The 21,581-nt window shown below is 36.7% G+C and overlaps 1 protein-coding gene across 4 annotated transcripts in view; it reads right to left on the bottom strand.

Annotated features, from left to right (window-relative positions):
- ARHGEF9 (Cdc42 guanine nucleotide exchange factor 9) overlaps nt 1-21,581 on the bottom strand; it is a gene marked incomplete at both ends in the record, with an annotated part of 371,843 nt that overhangs the window by 138,018 nt on the left and 212,244 nt on the right. For all 4 annotated transcript variants that reach the window (XM_084259305.1, XM_084259307.1, XM_084259306.1 and 1 more), the window contains 2 exons: nt 7,844-8,076; nt 14,300-14,479. In XM_084259305.1, coding sequence (XP_084115431.1) covers nt 7,844-8,076; nt 14,300-14,479 — 413 coding nt within the window. The remainder of the gene's footprint in view (nt 1-7,843; nt 8,077-14,299; nt 14,480-21,581) is intronic.

Below are 21,581 nucleotides of genomic sequence, written 5' to 3'. Positions count from 1 at the left end.
TTTTAGCTGTTCCTGCTTTCTTTTTTGGTCCATTTGCTTGTAGGATTGTTTTCCGTCCTTTAACTTTGAGTCTGTTTCTATCTTTTGTAGCTAAACGTGTTTCCTGGAGACAGCAAAAGGTTGGGTTTTGTTTCTTAATCCAGCCTGCGGCTCTGTGGCTTTTTATTGAAGAGTCTATTTACATTTAGAGTAAATATTGATATGTTAGCATCTGTATTTGTCATTTTTTGTCTTCTCTTTGATTTTATTTATTTATTATTTTAATAACTTATTTTTTGGTCTACTTTCATTGTTATTTGTCCCTCTGAGGTTCTGGCTTTAGGACTCCTTGTAGTATTTTTTGGAGTGGGGGTTTAGTCGTAATGAAATTCCAGAGTTTCTGTTTGTCTGGGAAGATCCTTATACTTTCTTCATAGAGGAAGGAGAGTTTTGTGGGATAGAGTTTTCTTGGTTGGCATCTGTTTTCTTGGAGTCTGTTGACTATATCCCTCCACTCTCTCCTTGCCCGTAGTGTTTCTTCAGAGAAGTCTGATGTCAGCCTGATTGTTTTCACTTTGAATGTTATCTGTTTCTTCCCTCTTGTCAGCTTCATTATTTTTTCCTTGTCCTGGATTCTTGGGAGCTTTACTATTATGTGTCTTGCTGTATTTTTCCTTTCGTCGTGAAAATTTGGTGTTCTTCTTGTATCTTGTATATCAATTTTCAGCTCCTTCTCACGTTTGGGAAGTTCTCTTCTATTATTTCCTTGAATATTTTCTCCCTTCCTACATCTCTCTCCTCTCCTTCTGGTATTCCTATAACTCTTATATTTCTTTTCCTCATGGAGTCAGATACTTCCCGAAGTCTTTCTTCGGTCTTTTTCCTTCGTACTTCTCTTTCCTTTTCTGTTTTGGTTCTTTTTATTTCTGTGTCTTAAAGAGTACTTATTCATTCTTCCATTTCATCTATTCTGCTTTCATTGCTTTTCCCAGAGTTCTTTAGTGCCTCCATTAATTCTTTGATCTCCTGCATTTGTTTTACTTCCAATTTAGAGACTCAGTTTCATTCTTCTGAATGTTGATTATTTTCCCTTATCATTGTTTTCCTTTATGAATTCTGTCAGTTTTTTTAATCATGGCAATTTTAAATTCTCTTTCTGGAAGGCTCAGACGTTCTTCCAAGTTACTGTCATTGCAATCTGGGGGGTGATTTTCTTTTTGTGGTATGCTTTTTTCCTGAGCAGTTGCTTGGTTGCGTGTGGTTCTTCTACTCCCTACTATCTGTTTTCTAATTTGCTGTATGCATTGGTACACTGTGTTGCTGGGACTGGCCGGCATCTTTGGTTAACTTCTCCACTCCCCTCTGGCTCCTCCGGGAGCCTTCTGCTGGTTTCAGGCAGTCTTTACTGACAAAATGTCCCTGTTCTAAAATGGCGATGCGAGACGCATTCCCTGCGCTCCCAGTCTGCCCCTTTGGTGGGTTCCCGCTCCCCCTCTGGGCTCGGACTGCAGGCCAGAAGGGGCCTGGCGTGGGCGAACTTCCTAGCTAACCTCTGGCTCCTTCGGGAGCCTTCTGCTGGTTTCAGGCAGTCTTTACTCTGGCTCCTCCGGCAGCCTTCTGCTGGTTTCAGGCAGTCTTTACTCTGGCTCCTCCGGGAGCCTTCTGCTGGTTTCAGGCAGTCTTTACTCTGGCTCCTCCAGGAGCCTCTGCTGGTTTCAGGCAGTCTTTATTCTGGCTCCTCTGGGAGCCTTCTGCTGGTTTCAGGCAGTCATTACTCTGGCTCCTCCAGGAGCCTTCTGCTGGTTTTAGGCAGTCTTTACTGGAGAAATGTCCCTGCTCTAAAATGGCGATGTGGGACGCCTATTTCTGGATTTTCTATTCGATTCCATTGGTCTGTGTGTCTGTTCTTGTTCCAATACCATGCAGTTTTGATGATTATGTCTTTGTAGTATAGTCTGAAGTCTGGGAGTGTGATACCTCCATTCCCTTCTTTCGTTTTTCAGAAGAGTTTTGGCTATTCGGGGTTTTTGGAGATTCCATATGAATTTCATCAATATTTGTTCTATTTCTTTGAAGAATGACATTGAAATTTTTATTTGATTAGCATTGAATCTATAGATTGCTTTTGGTATGATGGCCCTTTTGATAATGTTAATTATTCCATTTCATGAGTAGGGGATGTCTTTCCATACTTTGTATCTTCTTCTATTTCTTTTAACAGGGTTTTATAGTTTTCAATGTATAGTTCATTTACTTCCTTTTAGGTTTATTCCCAAGTATTTGTTTTTTTTAGTTTGTTTCAATAATAAAAGGAAAATTTTTCTTTATTTCTTCTTCTTCAGATTTATTGTTTGTGTATCAGAAGGCTACTGATTTTTCTGCATTGATTTTGTATCCTGCTACTTTACTAAACTGCTTCTGTGGAGTTTTTGGGGTTCTTTATATATATTAATGTATTATCTGTGAATATTGATAGTGTAACTTCTTCCTTCCCTATTTGGATTCCATGTATGTCTTTCTCTTGTCTTTTTGCTCTGGGTAGTATTTCCAGTATTATATTGAAAAGCAGTGGTGAGAGTGGATATCCTTGTCTTGTTCCAAACCTTAATGGAAATGCTTTTGACTTTTCACCAATGAGAATGATATTGGCTATGAGCTTGTCATATATGGCCTTTATGATGCTGAGGTATGTTCCATGTATCCCGAGAATTTCAAGGGCCTTTATCATAAGTGGGTGTTGTACATTGTTGAATGTTTTCTCAGCATCTATTGATATTATCATATGTTTTTACATATCTTTTGCTGATGTGTTGGATATATTGACAGATTTTCGGATGTTGAACCATCCTGTGTCCCTGGAATAAATCCTACTTGGTTGTGGTGAATTATCTTATGGATACATTGTTGGATTCTAATAGCTAAAATTTTATTTAGGATTTTGCATCAGTGTTCATTAGAGAGATTGGCCTGTAGTTTTCTTTTTTCGTGTTGTCCTTGTTCAGTTTTAGTATTAGTGTAATGTTGGTTTCATAGAACGTGTTTGGTATTATCCCTTCATTCTCATATTTTTGAGAGTTTATGAAGGTTTGGTACTAGTTGATTTCTGAATGTTTGGTGGATTCATTTGTAAATCCATCTGGTCCTGGGCTTTTGTTTTGGGGGAGGGTTTTGATTACCATTTCAATTTCACTGCTTGTAATTGGTCTATTTAGGTGTTCTATTTCTTCTTCATCTAGCTTTGGATAATTGTAAAGTTGTAGGAAATTGCCCATCTCTTCTTTATTGTTGAATTTGTTTGCATATAACTGTTCATAGTAGTTTTGATATTCTTTTCATTTCTGATGTATCTGTTGTGTTTTCCCCTCTTTCATTTGTGATCCTGTTTATTTCTGCTTTCTCCTGTTTTTCTTTTGTGTGCCTGTCTAGGGGTTTATCTATTTTATTTTTTTTTCCCGAATAAACAGCTTTTGGTTTCATTGATCTTTTGGACTTTTTTTTTAGTTTTGATTTCATTTATTTCTGCTTTGATTTTTATTATTTCTTTTTTTTCTACTGGTTTTATGGTATTTTTTGTTGTTTTTCTAGTTCTTTGAGATGTGAGACTAGGTTGTTTCTTTGAGTTCATTCTTGTTTCTTCATGTGAGCCTCTATTGCTATATATTTTCCTCTTATTACTGCTTTTGCTTCATCCCATACATTTAAGAAATTGGTGTCCTCCTTGTTATTCAACTTTTAAATTTTTTCTTTGATCTTCTCATTTGTCCAGTGGTTGGTCTTCCAGTAGTGTGGGTTTCAATCTCCATGATGTACGAGGGTTCCTTTCCTTCTTTTTATGGTTTATTTCTAGTTTGATGCCTTCATGGTCAAAGAAGATGGTTGGTATGATTTCCATCGTGGTGTATCTGTTGATGTTTGTCTTGTGTCCCAGTATGTGATTGATCCTGGAGAATGAACCTTGTGTGTTTGAGAAAAATGGGTACTCAGATTTTTCTGGGTTTTATGCTCTATAGATATCAGTTAAGCCAATGAGGTCTAGATACTTACTTAGAGCTCTAGTGTCCTTACTTATTTTTTTCTCATTGATCTATCCATTATGATAGTGGTGTGTTGAAATCTCCCACTACATATGTATTTTCTCTAATGTCTGTTTTCAGATATGATAATAGTTGTCTGATATATTTTGGTGCTCCTCATATGGTGAGTATATGTTAATGAGTGTTATGTCTTTTGAAGTATTGTCCCCTTGATCATAATGTAGTAACCATCTGGGTCTCTTTTTACCTTTTTGAGTTTGAAATCTTTTTTGTCTAAGTATAGCTGTTCCTGCCCTGTTTATAACTTTCAGTATATTTTTATCTTTTGTAGTTAAATGTGTTTCCTGGAGACAGCAAAATGTTGAGTTTTGTTTCTTTATCCAACCTATTACTCTGTGTCTTTTTATTGAAGGGTTTAGTCTGTTTACATTTAGAGTTAATATTGATATGTTAGCATCTGTATTTGTCATTTTGTTTGTCTTTTCTCTTGTTTTATTTATTTTTTAATATTTTTTTTTTTGGTCTTGTTTCGTTCTTATTCATCCCTCTGTTGGTTCTGACTTTAGGACTCCTTGTAGTATTTTTTGGAGTGGGGATTTAGTCAAATGAAATTCTGGATTTTCTGTTTGTCTAGGAAGGTCCTTATACTTTCTTCATAGAGGAAGGAAAGCTTTGCAAGATGGAATATTCTTGGTTGGCATTTGTTGTCTTGTAGTTTGTTGACTATGTCCCTCCACTCTTTCCTTGTCCATAATGTTTCTTCAGAGAAGTCTGATGTCAGCCTGATTGGTTTTCCTTTGTATATTATCTGTTTTTTCCCTCTTGTCAGCTTCATTATTTTTTCCTTTTCTTGTATTCATGGGAGCTTTACTATTATGTGTCTTGTTGTATTTTTCCTTTCATCATGGAAGTTTGGTGTTCTTGCTTCTTATATGTCTAGTTTCAGCTCCTTCTTTATATTTGGGAAGTTCTCTTCAATTATCTACTTATATATTTTCTCTGTTCTTATGCCTCTCCCTATCCTTCTTGGATTCCTGGAAATCTTATATTTCCTTTCCTCATGGAGTCATATAGTTCCTGAAGTCTTTCTTCATTCTTTTCCCTTCATATTTCGCTTTCCTTTTCTGTTTCAGTTCTTTTTATTTCTGTGATTTTGAAAGTACTTACTCATTCTTCCATTTAATCTATTCTGCTTTCATTGCTTTTTCCAGAGTAAGTTAGCTCTTTCATTAATCCTTTGATCTCTTGCACCTCTTTCACTTCCCTCTTTAGGGACTCAATTTCATTCTTCTGATCATTGATTATTTTCCCCTTATCATTGTTTTTCTTTATGACTTCTGCCAGTGTTTTAATCATGACAATTTTAAATTCTCTCTCTGGAAGGCTCAGAAGTTCTTCCAAGTCACTGATGTTGCTATCTGTTGGTGTTTTTCATTTTGTGGTGTGTCTTGGTTGATTGTAGCTTTTCTTTTCCCTGCTGCTTGTTTTCTAATTTGTCCTATGCATTGGGACTCTGTGTCGCTGGTACTGTCTGGCAACTCTTTGGGGTGCTCTTTCTGGGATATCAGAAACTGGTTGTCCAATAGAGTCCAATCCTTTATGCCAGAATTCCAGTAGGGAAGTCATACTATGGATATGTTAATGGCTGCTGTCCCAGAAAATCTCCTCCTTCTGTATTTGTTTAATTCCAGAGGCGGCTCTTGAGGCTGCACAGACTGCCCTGAAGTGGCTGCATTGCCCAATGGGCTCCAAATCACTGGATCCGCCTCTGGGCTCCAACTCTCTGCCAGGCAGGAACTGGCTTGTGGGGGCCTTCAGCTCATGTCTGGGTGTGGGGACAGCCCTTTTCCAGCCACACAGTCTCTGTGGGTTCCAGACGCAGTGATCCCTGTTCTAAAATGGAGAGTCAGGGGGAACTTCCCTGCACCTGTGGTCTGCCCCGGCAGTGGCTGGATCCCCCTCTGGGCTCCAACTGGTGGCCAGGTAGGGGATTTTAATCTCACCCCTGCCTGTGGGGACAGCCCTTTCCCAATTCCACACAGTCTAGGTGGGTTCTGGATGCACAGATCCCTGTTCGAAAATGGCGAGTCAGGGGGGCACTTCCTGTATATTCCAGTTTTATATCCATTCCAGTGAAGGCTACAGCAGAAATGTGGTCATTTGGGTTCATGACATCATGGGCTCGCAGAAGTGGAAGAGGTCTTTCAGGTTACCTACTACAATAGTTCACAAACCTTCTTGAGCATAAAAATCATCTGAAATCTCTTTGAAATCTAGGTTCCCAGACTACCGTCCATACTGTTCCTGATTTGCCATTGATTTACTTTTTGACTCAGTATTTTCCAGCCTTAGAATGGAAAAATTTGAGTAAAAGATTTTCCTTTAAGGGTTTTACCAATTTAGGTATAAAATATTTTCTATTTTACTTTTAAATATACTTAATTTTATTTAGGATTATTCAGTCTCATATTTGTTCTCATTAGAAACCATATCCTTAGAAAAGTTGGAACTCAGTGCTGGCAATAGGCTAATAAATCCATTCAAGTAAGGTTCAGTCACCTTCAGATTTCATGTCTAGTGAATACCTCTATCAATCCTTCAGCCAGTAAAGTAAGAATCAGTGAGGAAGAAGCTGAATTCTCCTTTTCAATATCCTGTTCTACCTGCATCCATCACCATATGAAAAGGAGAACTATAGTCAGTATTCCTCACACAAAAGGGAGAATACAGGGCTACACATTGATTTGAAATATTTTCAGGGTTCCAGAACCACTGAAGTGTAGGAAAAATGATTTGTTAAAGAAACAATATAAACATGAAAATGAATCCAGGGATTGGCTTAAAGCTTGACATAAACAAAATCAGCTGGCACACACCCGTGATTTAATGCAACAGAGTCTGGAATTCATCTCCATAGAAACCTGGCATTGAGTCAAATTAAAGTAAGAAGCTGGCCTTAACTTTTTCTACCTTGCATCATGCAGAAAACTAAAGGAAATTGGACAAAGGCATTCTTTCTTCTTGGAATGCTCAATCGAAAAGAACTGAATGATGAGCCAACCATTCTAAAGTCAGGGATTTAATACCAATAGAAGGCAGGGATTTAACGATAATTAAAGGCAGGGTCAAAATAGAATGAGGGGTCTAGATCATGAAGCAAAGCATATGAAAGAGTGGAGATTGTTCACTGTAGACCATCTCCATTACTGGAGATTATTTCCAGCATATATTTTACTGGTAGGGGGTGGAGGGATTATTTCCATTCAGGAAAGCTTGATTTCTTGGGGTTTTTTATTGTTTCTCTGAAAATACAAGAAAAATATTTTTAAACCTCAGGAAATGTCTAAAGCCCTTTCCCCCAGTCATTATCTGAGACTAAGGGGAAGGTGTAGTTGGGATGAGGCAGAGTAAAGTGGAAAAGTCTGAAGAAGAACAAGGATGCAGCATTGCTGAAGAAATCTAAGATCAAAACAAGTTATTTAAATCTATTAAGCATAGCAGAATATGCAGTTGAATAATTATTCCATCTGGGTTGACTCACTTGACTGACTTAAGGACTAAAGACTAGGCTATAAGTTCCCTGAAGGCTGTACAATGGTGATGATGAATATCAATTCTGTGTGCATACTGATTACAACTTTACAAGCAACTGTCACAAGACTTCCTTACTTTACACACATGCCAGCTTTGTGAGGTAACCAAGAACATTATATCAATCCCATTGTGCATATAGGTTGAGCTCAGAAAAGGCAGAAGGGTGTACATTTTCAATAAGGACCGACATGTAGAGGAGGCTTTCTCCCTCACTCCTGCCTCCTTCAATACTTTACCTATGGTCCTGGGCAGTATACTTGAGGAGCTCAGCCAACTGTAAGGGATACTTGCAGATCTTCTGCACTGGAGTCAAAAGGAAACCATCAATAGCAATGTCAATCATCTGCTGCAAGAGGCGACAGGCCTCAAAGAAGTGCTGGTAACGGCTATCCTTCATCAGTTTGGAGAGCTCCATGCAGGCATCCAGGTGATTGTTACAGTACTCAGAGTATATCCAGAATCCATCTTGCTGTGAGCAGAGGAAAAAATGGAAAGAAAGGTAAAAGCTACTGAGGACTCCAAAAGAAATGGAAAACCAGGCCCTGATCTATGTATGAATAGTGCAATGAGAACAATGTCAATCTTTTCTAAATTTATTTATAATTTAATAATAAAATTAAATGAGTTATTTGGGAATTAGAAAGACTGATCAAAATATTATATAGAAAAATAAGTCTTGAATAGTAAAGACATTCTGTAAAGGAAGGATGAAAAGGGAAGACTGCTCCTGATACCAGTAAAACACACAATGGCTATAAAATCCTGGCACTGCATCATAAAATGAGATAGGGCAGGGATTCCACTTCTGGCAATGCAAGACTAAGTTGTTTTAGATAAATTCTACCACTGAGGAAACCTAGAAAATTTGGAAAATAAAGTAAATTTCTGTTTGAAAGTATCACATCATCCAGAGGCTCACTTTATCTACAAAGAAATTCTCTTAGGAAATAACACAATAGAGCATTAAAGGATAACGAAACTGTGATGTATGCAAGTAAAACAGAAATAACCAAGGAAAACAATATATGAGTGTATGTATGTGTGTGTTTATGTATATTTTTTCTTTTTCTTTCTGACTTATTTTGCTGAGCATGATCCGTTCTAGCTCTATCATGTTGCTGCAAACTGCATGTGTTTATCTTTTTTCATTGCTGAGTAATATTCCATTGTGTATATGTACCATATCTTCTTGATCCAGTCATCTATTCTTGGGTATTTGGGTTGTTTCCATTATAAATAGTGCTGCTATAAACATAGGGGTGCAGGTGCCCTTTGGAATTACTGTTTCTGTGTCAAATGGGTAAATATCTAGGAATGGGATTGCTGGATCATATGGAAGCTCTATGTTTAGTAGTTCAAGAAATCTCCACACAGCTCTCCATAGTGGTTGGACCAGTTTTCACTCCCATCAGCAGTGTAGGAGAGTTCCTTTTTCTCCACAACCTACATCAAATTAAAGAGCTTCTGCACAGCAAAAGAGACAATAACCAAAACAATGAGAAACCCCACAACTGGGAGAAAATTTTTGCACACAACACTAATGATAAAGGACTGATCACAGAAATCTACAAAGAGCTGATGCAACATAACAAAAACAAAGAAAATAATCCAGTCAAAAAATGGGCAGAAGAGCTAAAAAGAAACTTCTCTGAAGAAGAAATATAAATGGCCAACAGGCACATGAAAAAATGTTCAACATCACTTGTAATCAGAGAAATGCAAATCAAAACTACCAATGGATACCATCTCACACCAGTGAGAATGGCACATATTAAAATGGCACATATTAAAAAATGGCACATATTAAAAAAACTAGCAACAACAAATGTTGTCGAGGTTGTGGAGAAAAAGGAACTCTCCTGTTTTGTTTTTGAATTTTCCTATAAGTTAGAGGTTATTTCCAAGTTTTAAATATCTCCATACATTTCCTTATACATTGTTCATTACACATTCAAAAATAACTTCACAATTGAGAATGTAAGACATGAAAAAACTAAAATAATAATAAATAGGCAATGGAATTTAGTAGACAAAAAGGTAAAGATGCTGTTATTATAAATAGACTTAAAATAGTATTTAGATGATAGACCATTTGGATGATAGACCATGATTGAAAGGGTTTCATCCCAATCAAACTTACCATGATAATTTATTAAAGGACAAAAATCATATGATTACTACAAAAGCAAAATAATAAGCATTTGAGAAAACACATTTGTTATAAAAGTCATCTGCTAATTAGGAACAGAAAGAAACTTACTCTATGTGATAAAAGGACAAACATAAAAAAACTAAAGCTAATATCATTCACAGTGGTGAAATAATGAGTGCTCCCCTCAGGTGCAAGGCAAAATATGCATGGTCTCACCTTTTCTAGGTAACAATATACTGGGAGTTCTAGTCAGTGTAATGCAATAAGAAAAGTAAATATAAGGCATACATATTGAAAAAGAAGAAATAAAATGGTCTCCGGCCTCCCTGGTGGTGCAAGGGGTTAAGTACCACATATGAAGCTATCCTCAGGTACTGCAGCACAAGTTCGATCCCCGGCCAGACAGGGAGCTACATGGCGCAGCAGACCTCTCCTGCCTTGCCTGCTGCTCCCCTCAGCAGTGTATTTCAGTCAGTCTGCCTGTTCTGCTCCCCACTCTGTCTCTGGTGAATCCTCTCACCCCACGCATCTCTTGCCTGTACCCTAGCTCTTGTATGCATAAATAAATAAAATAAAATAAAATCTTTAAAAAAAGAAATAAAATGGTCTTTATTCAGAAATTACCTGATTAAGTATAAAATGTTATATATATATATATATATATTTAGAGAGAGAGAGAGAGATAAAATACAAAAACAAAAACGAAATGAAGCACCTAAAACCAATTAATGAATTTGGTAATGTGTCAGGATTCAAAGTATATATAAAAATCAATTGTATTTCTATATCATATACTAAACTACAGTAAACTGAAATAAAAACATAATTTACAATAGCAGCAAACAAATATAACTAACTTTTAAAACTATGGCTATCTATACAATGAAAAATAAAAACAATACTGGGAGAAATTATATACAACCTACATACATAAATATTTAGAGATTCATGGAACTGAAAATACATCCTTTTCCCCAAAACTGACCTATAGATTTAATGCAATCTTAATCACAATGCTGACAGGATTTTTGTTTTTGCTTTTTGGTAGAACTTGGCAAGCTGATTCCTAAATTTATATAGAAATACAAATCACCTAAAATAGCCAAAATTATCTTGAAAAAAAAAATTTGGAAGACTTACGCTACTAGCTCTGAATAATTGCTAGAAGCTACAACAATCCAGATAGTAAGAAAAGTAACTACGTATGGTGTTATATGTTAAGCAGACTTATCGTGGTGATCACTTCACAATATATACAAATATCAAATGATTAAGCTGTACACCTGAAACTAATATAATGTTTTATGACAATTATATCTTACATTTTAAAAACCAGCAACAAAAATGGTGTGGTATTAGTATATGAATATTCACATATATCACTGTAACAGAATAGTGTCCCTAAAAATAGACTACTAGTATTAACTGACTTTTGACAAGGATACCCAGGTAAGTCACTGGAAAAAATAACAGATATTTCAACAAATAGTGATGGAACAACTAAATAACTATATAGAAACAAACTAACCATGACCTTTATTTTGTACTATAATAAAAATTAGCTCAAAAAAGGATAACAGATCTAAATATGAAAAATAAAATTGCACAACTTGTATAAGAAAACAGAAAAAAAAATATTTGTGACCATGTGTAAGGCAATGATTTGTATGAGACCCCCCAAAACATGAACCATAATAGAAAAAATAAATTCAATTTTGTCAAACTTAAAAGTTTATGCCTTTCAAAGATTCTGTCAAGAAAATGAAAGGCTAAGCCATACAATGTGACAAAATTCTTTATGAACCATATCTGACAAAGGACTTATAAATAGAATATATTAAAAAGAATTTGTGAAACTTAAAAATGGTTGAAATATATGAACAGACACTTCACCAAACATTTTATATAGATGACCAATAAGCACATGAAATAATGCTCAACATCATTAGCCATTAGGGAAAAACAAATTAAAATCATAGTGAAACACTAGTACACACTAATTAAAATGACTAAAATTTAAAAAAAAATACTGATAATACCAAGGACTAAGAACCATGGAGAGCAACTCCAATTCCTAAATATTAGAAATGGAAATGCAAAATGGTATGTTTACTTTAGCAAATGCTTTGGCAGTATCTTAAAAAATTAAACACCATGCAACCTAATAATCCCACCATTAAGTATTTAACCATGAAAAATGAAAACATATGTTCTCACAAGGACTTGTATAGACATGTTCAGAGCAGTTTCATTCATAGCAATTCAAAATTGGAAACAACCTAGATATCCTAGAATGAACTGGTAAATGAGTGATATATCTATAAAATAGAAAATTACTAGACAATAAAAAAAGAACTGACTACTGATAAATGCAACACCATGGATGGATATCAAAGGCAGGGTAGGTTTTATCTCAAATATACAATGTTCAATTAATATATTAAAATTATTCAATCCAAATTCACCACAGATTTAACAGATTAAAGGATAAAATCATATGATCATTTAATAGATCAATGGTTCTTTTTTGACCCCTAGGGGACATTTGACCATGCCTGGTGGTCATACTGGCAGGGGTGTGGTCCTACTGGTATCCAGTTGGTAGGGACCAGAGATACTGTCTCACTCATAGCAGGAATTTAGAAAACCTAAATAAGGGACCAGGAAAAAGGCTAATTATAATAAAGTAAAAGTCAAAATCAATATGCAACTATAAGCCAGACACACATTACAGAGGGTGGGGTGGGTAGGAGGGATTACGGTCAAAACAAGGGGGGTGGGAATTATATGGGGACTATAACCAAGATGAAAAAGCATACATTGTGCAAAAATGAAAAAGTGATTTAAAATATATAAAATAAATTAAAGAAAGAGGATTAACTCAGATTAACTCAGGCTCTAACTGGAACCAATACTCTATATTCTACTTTTCCCACTCAAAACTATGTTGATGATATCCATACACATGCATCTAATCTGTCATTTCCTGCTACATAATATCCCCAAATAAGAATCCCACATTCCATTCCCTTTGTGATAAGCACCTAAGTAGCTTCTAATTGCATTCCACCATACACAACACCGTCATGCGTTCAACAGCATTGTAAATAAATGCTCCCTCATGGACTCTGAGAATTTCTCTGGGATATATATTCAGGAATGGAATCTCTAGATCATACAGATGCTAAAATTTTATGAATACTGCCAAAATACCTTCTGGACTGGCTGAATCAGTTTAAATACAGTGCAGAAAAGAGTTAACATAGCAGGCCTGAGACTGCCATCTTTAGAAGATGTGCTTCAAAGTTTGGCCTTTGGCTGACATTTGAAACTTGGATCTCAAGAGCACTTTCATGATGCCCTGACAAGAGCATCTAACTATGTATAATTATATAAACAATGTGTTTTATGCTGAATAACTGTTTTCCTTCTGAGAGTCTAGAATTTTGGTAGGTCCTAAGCCGAGGGTGCTTATATGATCAATGCCCCATAAAAATCTGGGGCACTGAATACCTAATGAGTTTTCCTGGTGGACACATTTCACATGGGTGGTCATAACTCACTGCAATGGAAATTAAGAGCATCTTGTTACTTCCCTCCTAGGGATTGTTAGAAGCTTATGCCTGGTTACTTTTGGATTTTCCCTCATGTATCTTTTCCTTTAGATACATTCCCTTTTTATTATTTTTCTGTAATAAATCATAACAATAAGCATGTCTGAGTCCTTCTAGAAAATCTCTGAACACAGGGGTGGTCTTTAGGAATAGCCCCTCCAATACACATTTCCATAAGCAAAACGGGATAATTTACAGGTTACTTTTAGTTGCATACTCTTATGTGTCATTTTAATTTTGTATCATGCATATATTATCTCTTTAAGTATTTTATAAAAAGGGGAGAAAGAGTTGTCAAAATGACTAGGTTGCCCATGAATGAGTCCAAAAAGATTAGAGAATGCAGAGGTATACAGAGAAACCTTATATTCCAGATGAGGAAGCCCAAAGAAGATAAGGCACTAACCCAAGATTAATCAGAGTCAATCCAGACACAGGACTCAAATTCAAACTTTTCTGTTTCCTAGTGCTCCTTCTTATAAATTATGTTTCCACTTTTCCTATACTTGTCATAACACCTGCCCTAATGCTCTCCCTAAATGCCTTCCAGGGGCCTACTTTCTTGCTGACAACAGTTTCTCCAGTTTCTTAGATTCCTGTATTCTCCATGTAGTGAATAGTTTAAAGCCCCTCCCAAAACAGTGGGTCCCAAGGAAACTGCATTCAATTAGAATGGAAAATAGAAGTGGAAGAAAATTCCCACTGGCTAGTAAAGAGGAAAGAAAGGGAAAATGTAAAGGAAGAGCCCCAGGTCAAATCACAGCACCTTTCTAAATCTATTTACCCTGGCAAGGGGGTTAATATCAGGGTCAGAGAAGAATCTATCCCCCACCATAGGAGAGATTAGCTGAATAGGACAATATCTCAGACACTCCTACTGTCTCCTAAGCTCTCTGAAAACCATCCCCAAAGAGAAAGATACTTACATGCTCCAGAAAGCAGGGTCCTATCTCACTGAGATGGGGGTCATCATTGTTGTACTGTTTCTCCAGGTCTCTCACAAAGCCCATCTGAAACCTGTAAATGTCTTCAATGTTCCCAAAGATCACTTTCAGTTGCTCATCACTGAACATGTCCCTTCTCTTCCGGCATTGTTTCAGGTAGCCCTGTAGACAAAGGAAAAGCTCAGTTTGAAGATATCCCTGACTCAGGGTTTTTCTTCCTAAACACCTGGAAGCCTCATTTCAGTTCCATGAAGCAAAGGGGGATGAATCATTTCCATTTTTCATATCTACTCAATCAGTGAGTAATAAAGTTCGATCTCAAACAAACATCTACAGAATCCTGAGTTTTTCCATCATTTTCTTATCCCAAAAAGCCATAGGGCCCTTTACAGAAGCTGGTTAAACACAAACATTTTCACTTGTTTTATTAGCTATTGGTTTAACTGAATCCATTCACATCTCTAAAATTCTATTTCTTATAGGACCAATCCAAAATGTGGTAATAACATTGACAAAAATTTGGCAACAGATACCCAGGCAGGAAAACTATCCCAAAGTGAATAGGAAATGACAAGACTAACCCATTCCTTAAAGCAGATATTTTAACTATCTAAGGTAGCTGGCCAGGAAAGATTGTTTGAATGAGCTCAGCCAGTGAGTCCATAAATGTCCAGCCATACGATGCTTTTAACGGGTTGGAGTACAGGATACATTTGTGAATAAATGAATGAATGAATACACAACTAGGTATTGATGAAAGGGATGAACTCATAAAAGAGATTCTTGGACTGATACATGAATGCTGAAATAACACAATCAGACTTAGTCAACACTGTCAGTCAGAGGGGAACTACCTCAACATACATTTTTGATCTGAACTTACTGATATAGATTTTTAACTAATGGCCACTGTCCTCATTAGAAATAATTAGCACATAAAAATGTTTTTGTTAATGAATGAATTATGGCCACTTTATTTCACCTAAAATTTAAATGTAAGTTTTGTAACATCATTCATAAGTGCTAAGCCCCTCATTGTAAAGACTGACTAATCACTTCTGGCCCTTTCCCTACCTCTACTTTGTTTACCCTAATATAGCTGCTGATTAGGTCATCTAGGCATAATCTAGAATATCCTCATCCCTGACTTCAGTACCCTTTACCAACCTCTACCAAAACCTCACTTCCCTTATCTCTTCTCAACCTCCAGTTCAGATAGGTATCATTTAACAATTTACAAATTAATACTCTGTACCTGTTGACATTTATTTAACTAATGATTGCTGCCCTGGTTTACTGATATGCTCAAGATTCCCTGCATTTATTCATATTCAATATTTGACCATAAATACCCTCTATTCCCACAATACCCTTTTAGTTCCACTCTTTTTTTTTAAGATTTATTTATTTATTTATACAAGCCCTGGGTACAGTCAGAAGCGCGGGAGGGTGAGAGAATTCACCAGAGCAAGAGCGGAAAACAGAACTGGCAGACTGATGAAGTACACTACTGAGGGGAGCAGTGGGCCACAGGAGAGGTCTGCGCACCATGTGGGACCCCCTTCCAGTGGTCGGGGATCGAACCGGTGCTGCAGAGGCTGCAGGCAGCATCGCAACCCAGCGCTCAACCGCTGCACCACAGGAGAGGCCCTCCACTCCTTTTTTTTTTTTTTTTTGAAGTAGCTCCACAAATTCTTCCTCCCTAGAAAGCTTTACTTGACTAACAGGGAAATAAGCAATAACTCATATAGGTCCCTCCCTGCCTAATATGCAACTTCCATGGGTTGCCCGCCTTTCTCTCTCTCTTCTTACTTTTTCTCTCTTTCTTTTTATAATCTTATCACTACTTTTAATTTTCTTCATTAAGATGGAGCAAGGAGAGCAGTAAGCATATTATTTGGCAGGAACATTTCCATCTTGACATTAGGAAAGGAGGCAGAGACTTCCTCACCCTTGCTCCCAGTTTTTCTCCCTCTTGTACACCGAGAGGCACAGCTGGAAAAAAATTGGTAATGATGTCCTATAAAGGAGTCAGTTCTGGGCAAGGAAAGGTATTAGTGAGTGACTACGCTGGAAGATAGAAGCCAAGATGGAAAGCTCATTCATTCCTTGAAATGCTAGTTCAGGACATACTAATACATTTGTTCATTGCTCCCATTTGAAAGGTCTTAGGGAAGGAACACATTACTGTCAAAACTTCGGGATGCAGTAATAACACTCAATCTCAATGATCATGATATATAACAAAGTTGAAAAAGAAGAATGAAGACTTTGGAGAAGAGAGAACAGATAGAAATGTTAGCACAGATTCCTAAACCTTAAATATGTAATTTTCTCAAAGACATCATTTTCTTACTATTATATTTTGTGTTGTGCAACAAGAAACATTAACTGTATATTAGGAGAAACATTAACTGTTCAAAGGATGATGGTTTTGTAAATTGCTTTTCTGTGAAGTTAAAGCTTGATAAGATATATAGTGCGGCACATTTAACTTGATGAAATATAATGTAGCTATTAAAATTATTGGGGAGACTTCTAGAAATATAGAGAAGTATTTATGATATAATGTTAAAAATCAAAACACAAAGTGGTATGTTGCTATGATTACAATTCTGTATATATATATATGTATATATATATAGACACAGTGTAGTGAATTATGCAAAAGTGCAAATTGTTCTGTTATACTTGGCAGATTCTTGTTGACTTTTTCCTATTTTTTTCTTTTTTTCTTTATTTTTATATATATTTTACATCATTGTTAATTTTTAAACAATATTTGTTTTACCCTTCCACATCAGTTGTAGTCCCCATAGAATTTCCTTCATCAATGCACCTGTGCACCATCACTACAGTCCCAGGTGCTCCTCCCTTCCTCTGATCCTTCTCCCTCCTCCTCCCCTGCATGATGTCTCTGATTTATAATTGTCTGTTTATTTTGTTGTGTTTTGTACTGTTATTATTTTTCCCCAGATGTCTTATTTGGTTCCCCTATATTCCTCCTGTAAGTGAAACCATCCGATATTTTTATTTTCCTTCTTTTTTTTCCAAATATTTTATTCATTTTTTTAAAATATCAGTTGCAAATATTATTATTTTTTATATTTTTATTTATTTATACAATAGCTGGGGTACAGGTCAGAGGCGCGGGAGGGTGAGAGAATTCACCAAAGACAGAGCAGGGAGCAGAACAAGCAGATGAACCAAAGACACCGCTGAGGGGAGCAGCGGGTGAGGAAGGAAAGGTCTGCCACACCATGAGGGTTTCTCACTGGCTGGTCGGGAATTGAACCTGTGCTGTAGAGGCTGCAGACAGCTTCACAGCATGGTGCTCAACCCACTGAGCCACCGGGGAGCCCCTCTTTTTCCTTCTGACTTATTTCACTGAGCATAATTCCTTCTACCTCCATCCATGTTGCTGCCAATGACATCAGTTTATCTTTTTTGATTGCTAAGTAGTATTCCATTATATATATATATATATATATATATATATATATATATATATATATATATATATATATATACACCACATCTTCTTGATCCAGTCATCTATTTTGGGGCATTTGGGTTGGTTTCCAGGTTTTACCTATTATAAATAGTGCTGCAATAAACATAGGGGTAGAGGTATTTTATTTGAATCAATGTTTTTGTGTCCTTTGGGTAGATCCCTAGGAGTGAAGTTGCTGGGTCATAGGGTAGCTCCATTTTTAGTAGACTGAGGAACCTAAAGAGAGCTTTCCATAGTGGTTTGACCAGTTTTCTCTCCCACAAGCAATGTAGGAGAGTTCCTTTATTACCACATCCTCACCAACATTTGTTGTTGCTAGTTTTTTTTTGATATGTGACATTCTTACTGGTGTAAGGAGGTATCTCATTGGAGTTTTGATTTGCAGTTCCCTGATTATAATGGATAGTGAACATTTTTCAAATGCCTGTTAGCCATTTGCACTTCCTCTTTACAGAGGTGTCTTTTAAGTTCTGCCCATTTTTTGACTGGATTGTTTATTTTGCTTTTGTTGAGCCATGTGAGTTCTTTGTATATCTTTGTGATCAGTCCCTTATCAGTTGTATGGAGTGCATATTTTTTTTCCCCAATCAGTGGGGTATCTCTTTGTTTGGGTTAATGTCTCTTTTGCTGTGTAGAAGATTTTCAGTTTGATGTAATCCCAGGTGTTTATCTTTTCCTTGACTTTCTTTGCTTTGGGTGATGAGTCTTTGAAGATGTTACTGAGATGTATGTCTTGTAGTGTTTTACCTATATTTTCTAAATATATCTTATGGTCTTAGGTCTTATGTACAGATCTTTTATCCATTTTGAGTTGATTTTTGTCTATGGTAAGAGATAGTGATAGAGTTTCATCTTTTGCATGAAGAGGTCCAGTTTTTGAACAAACTATCCTTGTTCTATTGCATATTTTTTGTTCCCTTGTCGAAGATTAGTTGTCCATATATGTGTGGCTTTATTTCTTAGCTCTCCATTCGGTTTCATTGGTCTGTGTATCAGTCTCTGTTCCAATACCATACTGGTTTAACTATTATGGCTTTGTTGTATAATTTGAAATTCAGAAGTGTGATACCTCCATTCTCTTTTTGTCAGTAGGGCTTTGGCTATTCATGTTTTTTTGTGGTTCCTTATGAATTTCACCAGTATTTGTTCCATTTCTTTGAAGAATAACATTGAGATTTTTATTGGAATAGTGTTGAATCTATAAATTCCTTTTGGTAGGATGGCCATTTTAATGATGTTAATTCTTCCAATCCATAAGCAGGGGATGTCTTTCCATTTCTTTGTGTCTTCTTCTATTTTTTTTTAACAGTGTTTTATAGTTTTCTTTGTATAGGTCTTTTACCTCTTTTGTTAGGTTTATATGATTTTTTTGTTTCAATTATATATATTTTTAAAGATTGATTTATTTATGCAATTATATATATTTTTTTAAAGATTGATTTATCTGGGTGCAGGCCAGATGTGTGGAGGGTGAGAGGATTCACCAGAGAAAGATTGGGGAGCAGAACAGGTAGACGGACTGAAACACACTGCTGAGGGGAGCAGCAGGTGAGACAGAAGAGGTCTGCTGTGCCATATGGGTTGCTCCCTGGCTGGCTAGGGAATCAAACTCGTGGTTCAGAGGTGTGGATTGCTTCATAGTGCTGTGCTAAATACCTTGAGCCACGAGGGAGGCCCTTGTTTCAATTATAAAAGGTATGGTTTTCTTGATTTCTTCTTCTTCAGATTGATTGTGTGTAGGAAGGCTACTGATATTTGTGTGTTGATTATATATCCTGCTACTTTACTAAACTGGTCATTTTGCATAGTTTTTCTGTGGAGTTTTTAGAGTTTTTATGTATATTATCATATCATCTGCATATAGTAATAGTTTTACTCTTCATTCCCTATTTGGATTCCTTGCATGTCTTTCTCTTGTCTTTTTGCTCTGGGTAGGACATCCAGTATTTTTTTTTTTAAAGATTTATTTATGTATTTATTTATTTGTTTGTTTGTTTATTTGTTTATACAAGCACTGGGTACAGTCAGAAGTGAGGGAGGGTGAGAGAATTCACCAGAGCCAGAGCGGGGAGCAGAGCAGGCAGAAGGACCGAAGTACACTGCTGAGGGGAGCAGTGGGCGGCAGGAGAGGTCTGCGTGCCATGTGGGACCCTCCTCCGGTGGCCGGGTGCATCAGGGGATCGAACCGGCATTGCAGAGGCTGCAGGCAGCTTCACAACCCAGTGCTCCACTGCTGCGCCACTGGGGAGTCCCTCCAGTATTTTTTTTAAAGATTTATTTATTTATGCATACCAGAGCTGGAGTACTGGCCAGAGATGCAGGGGGTGAGAGGATTCACCAGAGACAGAGTGGGGAACAGAACAGGCAGACTGACTGAAATACATTGCTGAGGGGAGCAGCAGGTGAGACAGGAGAGGTCTGCTGCACCATGTGGGTAGCTCCCTCGCAGGCCAGGGATCGAACTCATGCTGCAGAGGCTGCAGATAGCTTCATAGTGTGGTGCTTAACCCCTTGCTCCACCAGGGAGGCCCAGGAACTCCACTATTATATTGAAAAACAGTGGTGAGAGAGGACATCCTTGTCTTGTTCCTGATCTTAAAGGAAAGGCCTTCAGCTTTTGGCCATTGAGAAATATATTGGCTATGGGTTTGTCATATATGGCTTTTATCATGTTAAGTTATGTTCATTCTATCCCAAGAATTTAGAGGTCCTCCATCATAAATGGATGTTGGACTTCATTGAATGCTATCTCAGATCTATTGATATGATCACATGGTTTTTATTCTTCTTTTTGTTGATGTGTTGCATTACACAGATCGATTTTCATATGTTGTCCATACTTTTGCCCCTGGGATAAATCCCAATTGATTGTGGTGTATTATTCCTTGGATGCATTGTTGGATTCTGTTGGCAAGGATTTTATTGATAATTTTTGCATCAGTGTGCATTAGGGAGATTGGCCTGTAATTTCATTTTTTGTGTTAGCTTCGTTTGGTTTTGGTATCAGTGTTATGTTGACTTTGTATAACATATCTGGTAGTATTCATTCTTTTCAAATTTATTGAAAGAGTTTGTGTAGGATAGGTACTAATTCATTGCTAAATGCTTGGTAGAATTCACTTGTGAAGCCATTTGGCCTGGGCTTTTGTTTTTGGGGAGTGCTTTGATTACTGCTTCAATTTTGTAATTCCTCTGCTTAGGTATTCTATTTCTTCTTTATCTAGCTTTGGATAACTATATCATTTTAGGAAATTGTCCATCTCTTCTAGATTATTGAATTTGTTTGCATATAACTGTTTATAGTAATCTCTGATTATTCTTTTGATTTCCACAGTCTGTCATGATTTCTCCTCTTTTGTTTATAATCCTATTTATATGTGTTTTCTCCCATTTTATCTTTGTGAGCCTGGCTAGAGATTTGTCTATTTTTTAATTTTTTTCAAAGAACCAACTTTTGGTTTCATTGATCCTTTTGATTTTCAAATTTCTATTTCATTTATTTCTGTGTTAATTTTTATTATTTCCTTTCTTCTCCTGCTTTTAGATTTTTTTTTGTTGTTGTTCTTTTTCTCGTTCTCTGATATGTGAGATAAAGTTGTTTCTTGATGTGAGCCCGTATTGCTATATATTTTCTTCTTATTACTGCTTTTGCTGCATCTCATACATTCTGGAAAGTGGTGTCCTACTTGTTTTTCAACTCAAAGTATTTTTTAAAATTTATTCTTTGGGGCCTCCCCAGTGGCGCAGCGG

This window comes from Talpa europaea (assembly GCF_964194135.1).
Source record: "Talpa europaea genome assembly, chromosome: X".
Classification (NCBI taxonomy): Eukaryota; Metazoa; Chordata; class Mammalia; order Eulipotyphla; family Talpidae; genus Talpa; species Talpa europaea.
Note: the sequence above shows the minus strand (reverse complement) of the source record. Positions and strands in the feature narration are given on the sequence as shown.